The sequence below is a fragment of the Gobio gobio genome (genome assembly GCF_949357685.1).
Source record: "Gobio gobio genome assembly, chromosome: 7".
NCBI lineage: Eukaryota > Metazoa > Chordata > Actinopteri > Cypriniformes > Gobionidae > Gobio > Gobio gobio.
The window spans coordinates 45,451,918-45,469,159 of NC_137103.1; the positions used below are offsets into that span (position 1 = coordinate 45,451,918).

At 37.6% G+C, this 17,242-nt stretch overlaps 2 protein-coding genes across 3 annotated transcripts in view; one reads left to right on the top strand and one right to left on the bottom strand.

Moving 5' to 3' along the window:
• Positions 1-17,242, bottom strand: part of tfpia (tissue factor pathway inhibitor a) — a 1,059,262-nt gene that overhangs the window by 465,959 nt on the left and 576,061 nt on the right. The window lies entirely within an intron of this gene.
• ctdsp1 (CTD (carboxy-terminal domain, RNA polymerase II, polypeptide A) small phosphatase 1) overlaps positions 1-17,242 on the top strand; it is a 40,386-nt gene that overhangs the window by 16,882 nt on the left and 6,262 nt on the right. Inside the window, exons 2-4 of one of the 2 annotated variants that reach the window (XM_079822332.1) lie at positions 6,826-6,980; positions 12,599-12,700; positions 15,252-15,308. In XM_079822332.1, the coding sequence (XP_079678458.1) occupies positions 6,826-6,980; positions 12,599-12,700; positions 15,252-15,308 (314 nt within the window). Of the gene's footprint in view, positions 1-6,825; positions 6,981-7,514; positions 10,786-12,598; positions 12,701-15,251; positions 15,309-17,242 lie in introns of those variants that run through there. The other variant, XM_079822331.1, reaches the window with a different exon arrangement.

Below are 17,242 nucleotides of genomic sequence, written 5' to 3' on the forward strand. Positions count from 1 at the left end.
AAAATTAAACATGCTAGTCTTTCTGTCGTGACATCATGAAGCATTGCAGACACGAATCACCACTACATCACTACAGATCTTGCCAAAATCAGGCTGATATCGTGCAGTCTGAACCTGGCATTAAGGAATAGGATCCCTTTAAATCAGTGCATTACTTGTTTACTTTTTTTAGTTTGACTAAACTCATGACGTGTATCTGGCCACACAAACATCCAGACTGCTTGCATAATTCAGTAATCATCTTCTTAATGGCTTGGTCTTTGAGCTAAGGAAGAGTTTAGTACCTGGATTAATTTTAGGGTGCTGATTTATGCGCCGACATTGAAGATATGTTACTGGATAATGTTGTTTACTGTGGCTTAGCTTTTAGTGGGACCCAGTGAAAAGTGTGCCAAGACATTGTCCAGGGCTATTGCATACATTTTTGGCATGGAGATGGAACACCTGTTCCCCACTTTGTTATAGTATACTGTATTTTTAGAAAGGCAGAGCTTCAGAGCTGTGCCCTAGTCATTTCTCCATGTTTGGGATTGACAGCGGCCGAGGCTACGTTGGCAAGTGCCAAATATTCATAATATTTCCAAAATACCCTTTTTTGTTATTTCCTGTGTTGGAAGGTGTTATGGCCTCAGAGAAGTGGGTCAGTGGATGTGGTCAGTAATCGGAATCCCTCCCTGTCTGCACGGCATTGTGGATTATCGCGGCGTGGTGTTCCCAGGCCTTTGCCATTCTGTACCTATTTTGTTTGCACGTGAAACATGATCTGACTGAGGCGGGACACAATGAAGGCTCAGTGTGAGCCTTCCATTGCTTTGTGGCGGATCTTACTTCACTTCCTCACACTTCCTGTTCCTATTTTGGTTTGGCCGGGCACAGTGCAGCAGAGTTATGGGCCAGACATATGGCTGCATTCCAGGGAGGTTGTGCGAGAAGGAGAAAGACAGGGAGGGAGAGAGAGTTCATTGGGGCCCCCAGAGGGATTCTCATGTGCTCTGAGTTTAATCCAAGCGGCAAGACTGTCATTTTACGATCTGCTCCGTTTGTCTTGTGTTTCCTTTCTGGTACTGGCCGCTTTGTGTCATTAGGTGGTGGGTCGCTGCTTTTAGCAGCTTTTGCATTTATTGAAACTGAGATTTACCTAGTTTATGTAAATAAAAACATCTGTTGCAAGCAACCGTATTAGAATATTATTACTAAATACACAAGTGAAATGAAAAAAAATATATATATACACACCGATCAGGCATAACATTATGACCACCTTCCTAATATTGTTTCATTTATATTTATGTATAAATTTGTATTTTGTTATTGTATATTCATGAATGTATATACACTACCGTTCAAATGTTTGGAGTCAGTAAGATAAAAAAAAAAAAAACTTTTATTCTGCAAGAGTGCATTAAATAAATCAAGACTATAAACACATTGTTCCAAAAAATATTTAAAATACAGTCCTTTTGAACTTTTTATTCATCAAAGAATACTGAAAAAACTGAAAGCAGCACAACTTATTTTCAGCATTGATAAGTGTTTCTTATTTTGCGTGATTTTGATGATCTTCATATGATGTTTTTTCATTCAACATTTTGAATTACAGAGTGAAGCAATATATTTTTACATTTTTTTTCTTTTTTTTTTTTTTAGAAAGGGATATGGTACCATGGTAGTACCATTACAATTTGAACATACCATGATAATACTATTGTTTTTGTTTTGTAGTACCCTAAAATTAACATGAAAAATTGATATGGTAATCGTATGGATACTATAATTCTTTGTTTTAGGAAATTAATTTTACGTCTTCACTAAAATTTACTTTTAGTGTGAAATGTGCGTTTTGTTGGACAAAAAATGCATTACTGTTGGAAATTATACCTATTGATTGCGATGATAACAACAATAGTTGGTTTCTATTTAGTTGTGTTTTTTTTTGTTTTGTTTTTTCAATTCCAATATTTTTTTTTTTCATTTCAATTTACATTTTTTCATAGCATCAATTAGCATGATTTTCTTTGCTCAAATTATAATAATTTGAAAATACCTTAGGGCTGCAACTACTACTGATTATTTTGATGATCAGTTAATCTGTTGATTTATTTTTAATTATTATACATTAATTTTAATCCATTATTTTGAACAATTTTATTTCACATCCTGCCCAATACTGTGTCCTCCAAACAATGCATACTATAAAGCCTATTAAAACAATGATAGTGAATGTATATATGTAGGCTGTGCTGTACAAAAAGGGGTAATATACAAACATTACATTCTAAACCTAAAAACAACCGATTACTTTATTTTTATTACTACTATTTTAAAAACAGAAATTAAAATGACTAAATTAAAAATTATAATAAACAAAAGGACAAAATGTTAACTTATAAGAGTTATTGAATAACACAAACATTCACTCATCTGAACATAGTAATTATATTACATTAATGGCCAATACCAACAAGAGGGTTTTTACTGTTACTGCTTTCATAAATATAATTACTTATGTTACATGTAGAATTTAAAACCTACTCTTAGGGCTGCATGATTATGACAAAAATCATAATTGTTGATTATTCCCTTGAAATTGTAATTGCGATTAATTATGATTATCACAATTTACATTGAATGATGTTTTGAATGGGTTATACCATTGTTTGAAGCAACTGTATGCCATATTTTTATATGAAAATAAACAAGCTGAAAACATGCTTCCTGAAAAACATGTATTGCTTTTCTGTAGCTTTAAGCATCAATTGTTAACTATACATTGGTTTGGTTTCTTCTTCAAATAAAAAAATGCTTGGCATTATAATGTTATACTAAAACAATAGAAAAACCCTTAAGATGACCTGTAGAAAATAAAAACAACACTGATCGTAAAGCATGCAGAATAATGTAAGTGGACTTTTTTTGTAATTACACCTTTGAACGATTATGTATTGTTCAAAGCTCATATTCTACTGCACTCCCTTTGTTTGACGCGCATATGCAAACTGGTGCTTGTTCATTGATGTCAGTTTAACAAGATGCTTGTTGTCAGAATATGCAAAAAGGAAATGCTCGCGGTACTTTCTAACATTTACAGATAAGGATATAACTATAAATAATTGTGCATCTGTCAAAGCATGAGAGTGCAAGATGCGGAAAAATTTTCCATATGCGTTTTGTCCATAGAAATTGGTTACTCACTACAGTAAATGAATGTGTCGATCATGAACGATTCATTCATCTTTATTATGACTCGGGAACAATGAGTTGTCTCAAAGAGTGATTTGGTTAATTTTGTGTTGACCGTGCATTCGCAACATCCCATACTTTCTGTACAGGAAACCTATGGGATTGTGATTAGTTGACCTCTCGAGTCACACGAGTCGTTCGTTGATCCGTGACAGCCCCATAGGCTGAAGCTACTGTAAAGTGACGTGGCTAGGGCTGGGTATCGCTCAAAAATTTTCTATATCGATACCGATACCTTGACTTCGATACCGGTTCCTGAACGATACTTTTTTCGATACCAAATTTCTTTTTCTGTTTTAACAAGATTACATTACCTAAAGAAAAAACCTTTGGTTTTATTTTTTCAGTTTTACTTTTTTTTTTTTTTACAGACTCAAAGACTCATATTTAGGGTACTGGGGGGTGAGTATATGCCTCGCACACATACATCTTGGAACACAGACTGGCTGTATGAAACGTTCATTTGAGCAGAATTTCACTATGTACATTGCTAAACTCCAATGTAAGTTTGTCAGTGTTGTCAGATCATTAGCGCTTTTTTGCAGCAAGTGGACAATGTTGCCAGATTGAGAAGATTAAGTAAAACACTGGGCCGAAAAAAATTTATCCTTTTAAGAGCAAAGCCCCATTTTGTGGGATTTATTCTCTTGACATCTGGCAACCCCAAGGAAATATGAGATGGTCCTCAATGCAGAACACGAGATCCAACTCCTACATTATATACTTTGCTATGTTACTGAGCCACGAATTTCACATACTTTTGAAAAGCCAGTGTTTAGTTTGATCCAGGTAAGCGCTCATTGTCAAAGTTGTAAACACAACGGCTTTCTTCTTCCACGAGGGAGTTTGACGCCACGGCATTTGTTTCCAGACGGGCCGTTAAAGAACGCAACGCACGCGTCTCGTGGACATCCTGTAGAATTCAAACAATCAGATGACCACTTCAAAAATCCTGTTTCCAGTTAAATGTTTCCAGTTAAGTGTGCCATATGCATCAGATTTTCAACAGTCCGAGGCTGAGACTACACCTACCCAAAAAAACTAAACCTACCCAACTCCACCCCCTGGATCTGGATCCAACCCCACCCCGTGGATCTCGTGTTCTGCAGTGAGGAGCTACTGGGAAATATAGTGGAGGCTTGTTACCAATGAAAGATAAACAAGCTTTCAGGATAAATAATCAGCGGGGCAAATATTGAATTGATTAATTTAATTAATCGAGAGAAGCAGTAATTATAATGATTAAAATGCAATTAATCATGCAGCGCTACTTCCTCCCTACTATTTGCAGAATTTGGTGGCACCAATGTCACACTTTCATAAGTTAATCTAGAGCTCTTGATTATACTTGTGTAAAGTATGTGCAATGTCACCCAAATCCACTGTCCTTCTCCTCTGAGGGGTGGCGTGTAACAAGTTGTGAGTTGTAACCTAGGATCACATGTCACGGTCGTAAAGTCAGTCAGTGAGTGGCCTCTGTCCGTCGGGATTGGAATAACACTAAGACCCTCTTTAAAAGAGACCTAGATAAGTCACTCTTAAGTATGTGGGTAGAAACTGATCTGGGTAGAGTGAAAAAGCTGTAGCCTTATTATCAGCTCTTGAGATTTGAAATGTATTCATCCCACTGGCTCATTACAGAATGCCAAGGAGTCAAGTTTTCCTAAGAATTGTCTCTGCTAGCTAGTCTCTGTTTGATCTTTTTCTGTTTACAAGTTCAAGTTTGTTGCTCCAAGCTAATGGGTTACAGCTTTTCTGCCTTTCATCATGGCGTTCATCAAGGTATCATGTACGGCATGAGATAAACATATGGTTGAGCCATTCCCTCCTGTCCCTGCGCTGGGAACACAACAAAGTTTTTTTTTCTTTGCGATTCCGTTTATGGCATGGTCTATATTTATGTAGAATGCCATCACTAACCTCTGTCAACAGCTGCCCGTGGGTGCTATTTAAAGCCTTCTGATAATATAAGAGGAGTCAACATGAAGAGATGGATGCGGTTTCTTCAAAGTTCCCTTCACCTGCCCTTTTCCTCACATATGTAGACCTGCCACCCTCGTGTCCTGTGCCAGGATGCAGGTGTGCTTACTTAGCGATGTTTCACTATTATGGCCTGTCAGATTCTCTGGATATCTCCAGAGGGTCATATGCACAGTTAGCGTGTGTGCTACCTTTGACAAGTCAATGTATATTTTATGTGTGAAGGTCAAGAGACATATTTTATATCCTGATGATGGGTCGGCAGCTCATGGCATATATTCTTTGGGTTAAGTTTGGTTTTAAGGGCAACTTTTATGTTTAAGGACATGGAGATAAATCTAATGGGCTAATCTAAATTTGAAACAAAACCTTTAGCATCTGATTATCTTCTTTTATCATCTTTTACCATTACTCTGAGAGCCTTATTGTAACTGAAATTACAATATGTTCTAACTAACTTATTTATAACGGCTTTGTTTGATACATGAGCTTTACGTTTGAATTTTGAACGGCATGCTTATCCTCCTTGTTGACAGCTGCCTTGGCCATCTTGGCCGCAGCCTAATTTGTCAAAGATTTTGTCTTGCAAAGTCCAGCTTTCGTCGCTGTTGTTCGCTCCTGTAAGTTGCCCAGGGATGTGCTGTTTCCCCGAGCCCAACATAGATCCATAATCACGTGGATTCCCTGTAATGTGTCACTATTCATGGAGACTATGTCTCTGACTGCTGTATTTGGTGACAAATATCTTGCTTATTAGCAAACAGCTAACAGTAGAAATGGGCATTTTGAATAATAAAAATACTAGTAAACTTACCCCCTAAAATTGTATTTCCATTGACCACTTGGAGATCCTGTTGAGACTCTCTGTGAAAATTGGGCCTTTAAACATTTAAATGAGGTAAAATGTGAGATTACTTGAGTAATTCTAAGCAAAGATTCAAATGAAAATCAATTTGTGCAATTTTTTTAGTGGTGCAAAAAGCAGTTTGACATCCTTTTTCCTCCCACTGTTTTTCCTCAAACCATGCCAGACTAAAAAGCGTTGTTGTATGTCGTATGTTGAAGCTCAGAGTATGGAGTAAGTTTCGTGGAACTCATGGGTGTGACATACATATGTTTCCTATTAATAAAACCTTCACTCCACCCTTTTAGAAATTCATAGACTAGTTTTGTTCTATACACCAAGTATGCAAAGGCTTTCAGTGAAAGATTTTACTAAGTATCCTGCTTACATCCTAAGTGTAAATATTCTGCTTGCCCTAATATTTCAACATGTGACTTAATTTAGGGGACAGTCTATTTTCTGTCTAATTACTAAGACAGTATCATTGGGAATTTCATTTCAAGGCCGCAAACTTTTGTTTCTGTGCCCTCAGTTTTTGTTTTAAGTTTTTTTTTTTATTCTGATGCTGGCACTCAGCTGTTTAGATGTGTAATAATTTAAGACCAGTCATTAACGGTCATTTATATGTGCATCTGAGTACAGTCATCTTATAACAAGCATAAGCTGTCGGAACTAGCCGAGTGTATCATGTATGTAAAGATATATGATGGTGAACAGCGGGGTTGCTGTTAGCATGATATGATGTGTTTCTCATTTCCCAGGTACCCCTCAGAATGCTGCATCCTCAACGAAGAAACCCCGCAGTCGTGGGATTTTCCACAGTCTGTTCTGCTGCCTTTGTCATGACGAAACGGATCACGTGCCCGTCAATAACAACTCTCCGCTGCTGGTGGAAGAGAATGGAACCATCTCAAAAGTAAGAGTTTATTTCAGTTTTGGTAACTTCTTATTTTGACGTCCCGCTGCCTCCCCACCCTGTACTCTCTAGCATATTCTGAATACTGGCCAGCTCGTGGTTAGCATAGGCGGGAGCCACATGATCAGCTGTGATAGTGAGGAAACCAAAACCTCAAGTTAGTTTTTGCGCAATTCTTTTCCTGTTGACGAGCTCTTGCAGTTGAAAGTACCATAATACTGTATAGAATTAATCTCATTTGCATTAATGTAGAGACCCTAAATTACTCTAAATGAATGCTGTTCATTTATTTAGCAAAAAGAAAAGCTATCTGCCCTCAAAATTCCCAACTAATGGAAAGGTGATATGAAGAACTTTTTCCAGTCATGATTTCATTAAACAATTATTCACGAAAAAAAAAAAAACATGGCCACGAACAACTACGAACAGATCGGGTGTCAAGACGCTGTAGGTGTCGGGTTCAGATTTATGCCTTACTTCAGCTTTTTATAGTGATTTGATACACCAGGGGTTATTTGTCACGTCTCTGAAGCACCAAAATAAATCGGTAGGTGTCCTGAAGGCGGGCTGAGTGCAGGGTTCAGTGGAGTCTCAACCCCTCTGTCATGTCAATGTGCACATTGCTGCTGGTGTCTCAGGCAGGCTGTGGGCTCTACGAATCCCTTCAGCTTTGTGAGCCCCCTCTGCAGATGCAGATCTCTGACTGTTCCTGCAGGCTTTCTGGAGAAGGCAAATCTATGGGAGAATGTCTGGAGTGTCTTCTGACCTTTGCCAGTGTTTTGGAGAACGGATGTCTTTTGCCGAAAGCAACATTACTAAATACTTGGAATCATCTTCCTTTTTTAAAAGCGAGCACACCGAAGTAAACATGCCCGCTGAACTGTGCTTTGGCCATTCAGAGGTCTCTGGACAAGGAGATCCAAAAAAGGAAAACCAGTCTTTGGAACGTGCTGCAGAATTGTGCACAGAACCAGAAACATCTATTGGCCAAAAAGCCATCGAACTGAGTGAAGCTGATGGACTTTGCATTGAAAATGGTCAAATCAATGGTGAATTTTCAGATCAGTCTGGTTCATCTGGATATAGCTCTTTGTTGGACAGCTGCTCTGAGCACAGTGAGTGTTTTGAAACAAGCAGTTCTTCAGTTGACTTGGTTGAAATATGCCAAAATGATGAACTCTGTATTGCATTTGTGCCAAGTGATCAAAGAGAGATTTCTGAACACGATGCAGAACAGTTAACTTTGTCTGAGATGAGCCTAGAAGATTGTGAGTCTTTTCAACAAGATGATGCAGGACAGATCATTTTAACTGAGATTAAATTAGATGATTGTGACTCTTTTGAACAGCATGATGCAGAACAATTATCTGAGATTATCCCAGATCTTGGTGAGTATTTTCAACAAGATGATGCAGACGAAAACATTTCACCCGAGATGATCCGAGATGATTGTGAGCAAGATGATGCAGAACAGTTAATTGAGGCAGATCTTTGTGATTCAATTCCACAAGTTGATGTTGAGTCCTCACAATTTGATCTCTTAGATTATGAAATGCTTTCTGAATGTGGCACAGAATATCAGGAACAGTACTGCAAGTGTGAAAACAGCAGTTCTGAAGACAACTTATCTGATCAAAACGATGTAGTTGAACTAGATTCTGAAGACTGTGAGACATCTAAACAGTCCGAGCCTAATAATCAAAACAAGCTTGATGAATACCATGCCACACATTTTGAATCGCCTGAACTGTGTCAGGACTCTAAAGAAAGTAAGCCATCTGACCACTCTGTGTCCCTTGAGCACACACAGCTTACTGGGCAAATGGACACCTCTGATGACAGAGTTCTGCTCAATAGTCTAGATGATTGCACTTGTATGTCGGAGACTTTTGATTGTAGCCGAACCTTTAACTCCTCGACTGAAGGACATCAAGACTGTAACCAACTCTTTGAGCACAGCGAATCCTCTGTATCTTTTAAGGCTTTAGAACAATGCACAAGCTGTGGAATGTACTTTGAAAAATGTGACATCCTTGAACAATGCACTCCCTCTATGCCCACTGACCATTCTGAGGGCCCACATCAAAGCGGACTTGCAGAAAATTGCCCAAAGTTGTCAGGAACACACGACTCTGTCTTTCACAACCCTGAAGCAAAAAACAAAGATAGTTTGCCTAATCATAGCAGCAGAACTGAGGGTAGGAAACCATCTGAGTGTGATGCCATGTTTTCTGGATCAATGGAAACCTTTGAGGCTCGCTGGCTTTCTCAATTTCTTACCGATCTTTTGAGGCATAATAAGGAGACTTCAAGTCTTGCTGCTGAAATTAGTGATGCAAATGAAGAGGTAGAAAACCCTGAAGTTGTAGATTCTATACCTGAAGTTCAAGCTTTGGATAACTGTAGGAAGCTCTGTAGAAAGTGTGAAGAGCTGGAGAAAGGGAAATGTTGTAATGATGAAACCCTTCAACCGTTTCAATTTGGTGATGATGATGATGATGAGGAGGCAACTTTTGAACTCCACTCAAATGTGGACATCTCCCTCGATGCAGTAACCACAGGAACAGGTTCTTCAGATGAATCAAGCGAGGAGGAGTACGGTGACTGCATGGATGCTAAAAGTCAAAGTAGCTCTGAAACCGATGAATCATTCAAAAGTTTTGTTGATGAGTCTGAATCATTTGAAATCTTCTCAGATCAACCATGTGATAAGGAAAACCTTCTTGCAGAGGATGAGGAGTCCTCGATTAATATATTACAACCAAATGAGTACCATGAAGAAGGTAATACAAATTTTGACATGTATACACAGGAAAATTTAGATGCTTGTGAAGAAGCATGTGAGATTGATTCTGAGCGACAAGTGACAGCTAAGGAAAGCAGTAAAACATATGCTGAAGCTGTAGCTGTTGGACTCCCTATTGAACCAGTTCAAATCCATGACTGTCCCGATTCAGACGAGATCTGTGAAATTGATGCTTATGTGCCTGATTTTATTGACGAGAGTCTCACGTTTTATTCTGAGGACAATGATATTTGCGTCATAAATGGAGAGGACGTGTCCTGTGTTGCAGCCGTTGAAGGTTCTGGACTGAAAGAAGTGGTTGAAAATGCTTTCAACAATATATCTGGAGATTCCAATGAGTCCTGTGCTGTAAAGAACACGTTTCAAGAAGTTGATCCATCGGAATCACCTGAAGAAGAATTGTTGGAAGATGAGGTCAGTCAGAATTTAACAGAATTGTACAGGTCTGAGAACAAGGAAATCATACAAGATCTCAGTTCTATTGTTGAAATTGATGAAAATGAGGAGACACACCCTGCTTTTGAAAATGAGGGAGCTCATGGACCTTGTTGTGGAGAGATTGAAACTACTGAAGATGAAGAAACAACCCAGTTTGATTTTGAGGATCTTGTGAGATGTTCTGAGGAAAGGGACAAAGGTAAAGAGACACCAACTGCCACTCAACTGCTCTCTTGCACCTTTGAGGAACAGTCAAACACAGAGATTGGCTCTCTTTGTGTATCAGATGGTCAGCAAGAGGCCCATACCGAGCCAAAAGACACCTCTGGGCTCCTTCTTCCTCCTGAAACAGATGGTCTGCCTGAGGAGAAGCGAAATGAAAAATTAGAGGAACTTATACATCAAGTTGCTAGAAGTGAGACATCTGAACAGGACGCATTTAAGTCTGACCAAAAAAAGACAAGTGACCAGAATGATTCTTATGAGGACAGCGATGTATCTGAAGATGAAGAGTACCCAGAGGACTGCGATTGTGAAATCTGTGTTCCTCCCATAGATCAGGTACCTTTTTCTTAGGAGAGGCGCTTGTTGATTGATTGTAGGAGTTGAAAGCATATTTTAAAAAGCATCAACATCTTCTATGCATGAATTTGATAGTACAATGTCAGAAGATTTTGTTTATGAAGGAATGGGTTTGAAATTTAATTAGTATGAAGTCAGTAGCAACAGAACTAAAATAAGACTGCATACTGGGTTCTTATTCCATGTCATATGTTATGTTATTTAAATCAGAGTCATCTGTACACTCTTCCAGTTGTAACGAATCCTGAAGGCCGCGTGGGTCTTGAGATACTCATTCTGTAAGCATAGGACAGAGACGGTTTCAGACTGTGAGCAGCTTTGCAATTCCACCCCAGCTGCAGTCAGTCACTTGATCTTCCTCTGCTTATGGAATGCTAGTGCTAAAAGAGCTACCTTATGCCCCCTTATGGATACTCATCTCTATAACTAATACACCCAGTTTGGGATGGGCTGTATGACCAAAATCTTATCATGGTATATTTGTATTTTGTTAATTGTACACTACCATTCAGATCTTTTGGGGTCAGTAAGAATTCGTTTTCAGCATGGACACGTTAAATTGATCAAAAATGACAGGTAAGACTTTTGAACTTGCTGTTCATCAAAGATTCTGGGTTTTCACAAATATTAAAGGGATAGTTCACCCAAAAATGAAAATTACCCCATGATTTACTCACCCGCAAGCCATCCTAGATGTATATGACATTCTTCTTTCAGACGAATACAATCGGAGTTATATTATAAAAATGTCCTGGTTAATCCAAGCATTATAATGGCATTAAATGGGTGATTAAATCATGGGGTAATTTTCATTTTTGGGTGAACTATCCCTTTAAACAGCACAACTGTTTTCAACATAATGATGATAATAATAGGAACATTTCCTGGGGCTCCAAATAAATAAACAGTAGAATATTTTCTGTCGTATCAAGTATCATGTGACCCTGAAGACGGGATTAATGGCTGCTAAAAATTCAGCTTTGCTAACATAGGAATAAATTATATTTTAAGATATATTGAAGTAGAAAACAGTTATTTTAAATTTTAATAATATTTCAAAATGGTACTGTATATTCGATTAAATAAATGCAGTCTTGGTGAGCATAAAAGACTTCTTTCAAAGAAATAGAAATCTTACCGACCCCAAACTGCAGAACAGGAGTGTTTATATTATTCTATAGTTCTACTAGTTATAACTAGTGTTATAAAACAGTTAATTCCATCTGTAAATTCTGGACATGTCACGCTCAGTGTCTTGCATATTTTCCATGTGACTGTCCACCTATAGCTTTCCCATAAAAACCTATAGAATATCAAATAAAATCTTTACCAGTTGACACACTTTACTGTTCAACATACAGTACATACCATCATACCGGCCAGTCCTATATATATATTACTCAGAAAACTAGAGTGTTTACTAACAGACTAGAGAAGACTAATAATGAATCATAATGTTTATAATAAAGTATTTTGCATAGCTGGTATGTAATTTCTGTCTTTACATTTTTTGAAGAATTTCTGTGACATTAAAAAACTTTACTAGTGTTTCTCAACTGGTTTGGCCATTGGACCCACATTTTCCCATGATCATTAAGCCATGTCTTACAGTACAGTAGAGTTTGTTTTTCTGAGGTGGGAGACTTTTTATTTACGTCCACTTTTGAGTTGCGACCCACCATGTTGAAACATATGACCTGACCTATACTTGATTTTTACTGTAAAATAGTTTCTTGTCTTAAATGCCTACTTGGCTGCTTATTTACCAGTGTCATTGAAATGTGAATTACAGGTCCCAACCAAGCCACTTCTCCCACAGATAAAGTCTAAAGATGTAGGGAAGATCTGTGTAGTCATCGATCTGGATGAAACACTAGTCCACAGTTCATTCAAGGTAAGCCAATGTGTTGAGCCCTCTTTTTCCATCAGTTTATAGCTGGCAGTGGGTGTGAAGAAACTATATTTCACATGTGCTGTTGGCAGCTCAACTAATCATATCATGGCTATGAGATACACTTGACTAAATGTTATAGATAGACATTTAACACCATTGCATGCATTCACATTAACACAAACCTTAAAGCTCAAGTGTTAAAATGTTTTCTCCTGCCTGAGCATTAAGAGAGAGTTCACCCAAAAAAGAAAATATTGTCATAATTTACTCGCCCTCATGTCATTCAAAAATGGTATGACTTATTTCTTTTGTAAAATGCAAACAAAACTGTTTTGAGATGTTTAGTGTTTTTTGTCTATACAATGATAGACAATGAGGTCCAGTGATGTTTGGCTGCCAGTGACCTTCTTTATATTGGCAAAAACCATTGAAACATTGTTCAAAATGTATGTTCTGCAGAAGAAAGACAGTCTTACAGATTTTGAACAATATGAAGATGAGTAAATGACAGAATTTCCATTTTTAAATGATCTGTTCTGATAATATGCTTCGACAACTATAGGTAAGCCTTTTAGTAAGTTGATTTCCCTGAAGTGTAAATGCTATAGACCTCGATATACTTTTAGTTTGGGACTGATGAGAGGGTTTGTGAAATCTGTTTGTAGTCTATATAGTACATATTACTTTTGAAATACCAATTTGTGATAGTAGTGGTGGTACAGAATGTTTTAATGCATTTTTTTAAGACCAATATCTGTCTCTACTGTAAACTGACAGTTGCTTCATATGGAAGCATAGAGGAAAAACACCTCCAGAATTAGTTCAGTCTGTTCTTGCATGTTAATGTAGACAAGTTGTTTGCAGGCCTAATGCAATGTAATGTTATTTTGCAATGAAATAATGAAAATAATGTTTGTATTGTAACAGAACACATGCAGTGTCCATTACAATGTGCTTGACCAAGAACACAACAGAAAGTCATATTTTGCTAAATAATTTTATTGCTAGTCATTCTTTTTAGATACCAGACACAAGTTATTTTCCGACCTTCAGAGTTAGCAGGAAGTGTACCAGTGTAAATACACATAAGCTCATTTGAGCCGATGGAAAGGGTAGAATTTTCTAGAGAAAGTGCAGTCTTGCTACATTTGGTTGTCGTACCGCATTTAGTGTTTGTTTTTACACGCATGCATACACTTGGAGAAATGTGGCTTCTTCTGATTTGACTCTTTATGGAAGTTTTTTTCGCTGGCTGCATGACATCATAGAGATGCTATGTGCACAATTCGGGGAAGCCAGGAGGAAAAGGAATGTTTTCCTCACCAGGAGTCTCAGCTCAGACAAGTTCACTGAGTACAATGAGTAGTTATAGTCCTTAAAACAGTCAAAGGCCCTGTTTACACCTGGTATTAAGATGCATTTTGTTCGATCGGATCACAAGTAGGCGAGGGAGACAAATTCTTGTTTAAACCGGATGTTTTAATTAGTCTCTTTTGTCCACTTTCAACCATTTCTGTCCTGAATTCATCGAGGGGAGGGTCTATGGGCGGGTAAATGTATGGGCTTTTTCAGATCTAACGGACGAAATTAGCCTGCACAATTTACATATGAACGTGAAAGGATACGATGGAAAGCATACAGAGAGCAGCAGCTTTCATTTCTGCTCTGACAGCCGCAAGACGATGCCGAAAGTGGCGAGTGCGTGTTAGAAATCAGGAATGGTGAGAGAACATTGTGCCTGGTATGTTCCCGTCTGGCTAGCATGCTTCCCATAATGTTTACGCATTAGGCCAGTAGGTGGAGGAGAGTAGGTGGTCTTTTGTTGTTTGAACGCATTCGGCCACATGAGCGTTTGCACTACGAAAGCAATCCGGTCAAATGCGTTTCCGACTACCTCTGGAAGTTGTCGAAAGTGGCAAGTTCAAAACGTTTTCGACCCCGTTCACACCTGTATTTAGCATCGTTCATTTGTGATCCGATCGATGAAAATGCTTCTTAATACCAGGTGTAAACAAGGACTAAGTATGAGTGTATTCAATTTGAGCTGTTTTTTTAATTGCAAATGCAGTTTAAAAAAGCTCACTGATAAGGAAGCAGTTAGTTCAAAAAATAAGTCAAATTGCAGGTTTTTTTCACTGAAAATGAACAGCATACCGGTTTGGAATGACTTAAGAGTAAATTAATAATATAAATGTTAATGTTTGGAGTGAGCTATTCCTTTAAAGTCAGTCAGAAGTAAAACAAGTGTGATCTTATAGCACAAGACAGTACTAGTAATGTTACTTCATGCCACATCTGTGAATGTAGGTCACGCTGTCCTGACATCTCTATAACACACAAACGTGATTATCTTAACATTTGAGATTGAGTTTCTAGACCTATCTAAAGACCACTCTCAGGGGCTGTGGCAATATTCTGAAAATGACTGGAGCTTGATGGATGTTTACACATCCTGTCAGTCATTGATTGTCACCTGCAAATGCAATTTAGATTTATCTTATTTTCTTGCCTGCAACAATTAAATCCATTTTCTTGTGTGTTTTCTTCCCAGCCGGTAAACAATGCTGACTTCATCATTCCAGTGGAAATTGATGGGACAGTACATCAGGTGAGCATAACCTGTTCTCATGCAAGGTTGTCCATGGATAACTGACGATTAGAAAGATATGCTATGACATTAACTGTAGGGCAGCAATCATCGGAAAAAAAGAGAAAAGACTATGATTATTGCTTTTTCAATCATGAAAAGTGTTGATTACCACAATGCCAAGATCCTCAAAATATGATCCCCTTGTGAAGAATCTGCTTCCTAAAATATAAATAATTATTTAATAAATTAAAGAAAAACATATATATATATATGGTACACAAAACTGACGGTTCGGTACGTACCTCGGTTTTGAAGTCACGGTTCGGTACGGGTTCGGTAGAGCAGTTTTACAAAATTGCTTTTTATAAATTTTTTATTAAACAGTGGTTTACTGAAGAAAAAAATTGTCTGTCCTTAAATGAATTAAATTATAACTAAAGGTTTATAGGGAGCCCTTACTTCTTGCACATTAATATTAAAGGTTAACAACAGAGCCAAAACTATTAGCCTAAATTCAGTTGTTATTTTTTTTTAGGTATAATAATCAACACTCATAAGCTTCACATAAGGCTGTTTTTGCATTCATTTTTAAATCTAATTTATATAAAAAAAAAATTCTCAGATTCGTTGTTGAAATATAATCATTTACACAAGTGAGTGTCATTTTCATGACAGGTTTATTTAAACATACATCAAATAATCAAGACATCACTAACAGGTTAAGTAGAATATAATGAATATATAGGCTAATATAGTGCATATTTTTAGCGAAATAGTTGATTTCTCCAGTGAACTAACAGCTGTGGACACTGAATGACTGCCTGAGGTAAATGCTGTTTTAATATTGACGTCTTTCTGCTGTTGAAACACTGATTGAGCGATTACACCACATATGATATGTTTCAGTGTTAATGTATCCTCAACATACCTTAAGATATTAATTCATGTTTATTCTTCAGGAAGAGATGATCGCAGTCACAGATGATCGCATGCACAGATGATCGCATGCACACGCGCGCGCTGCGGCCGCTTGAACTGACGTGTCTACAGTTTTAAAGAGCGTCAAAACGGCATTTATCATTTTAATTTCGTGATAAAATGGACATAATACTTAATATGTTCGTGTGGGAACTAGGACTGAAGTGTGTTACGCACTTAAAACAAGCCGACTGTTAACTGTTAAAGATAGCATCCGTAACCGTTCGGTACACACACGCACCGCACCGAAAGCCCTGTACTGAAACGGTTCGGTACGAATACGTGAACCGTTACACCCCTAATATACACAGATACACATGATATAAATTAATATAATTAAATAATCTATATTCTTATTGCTCTGAAGTCAATTATTAAAATATTATCTGGAAAATAGCGAGTTTTATATCAAGTGTATCTTTTTTTTCTATAACCACTGTTAATATTAGATGTATAAACCTGAAAATAATAATTTTTTTCTTTTAATTCTTTTGGGCGGTAAATAATGGCGCAAGCACCAGTACATTGACGAGCGCAAACCTTAGTAAATCACCTTGCGTGATTCATTTAAATACTTTCCTCCCATAAATGTTGTGCCTGAAAGGGAAACTCCTACAAATGCATATGCAATAAGGTCAGCCGCAAAAATAACCCTGTCCGTGCCTTTTCAGTGATAATTTATCACTGCGTGTCTTTAGTAAATCCTGACAGTAGTTTTTTAATGCCAAAAGAGGGTTTGCGCTGGCGCAAGCTGTTAGTAAATCTGGCCCATAATATAATTTTTTTGTTTTCCAAAATTTTCCATTGACCCCCTAGAACCCTTTTGCTCCCACCCGGTGTTCCATGGATTACTGTGTTTGATCAAGTTGTTGTATTTACATGTTTTTACTCTGGTCGAGAATTGTAGCCAATCATATCCCATTATTCGCATGAATACAGTGGTGATTCAGAGCCGTGTAAATGGATCTAAAGGA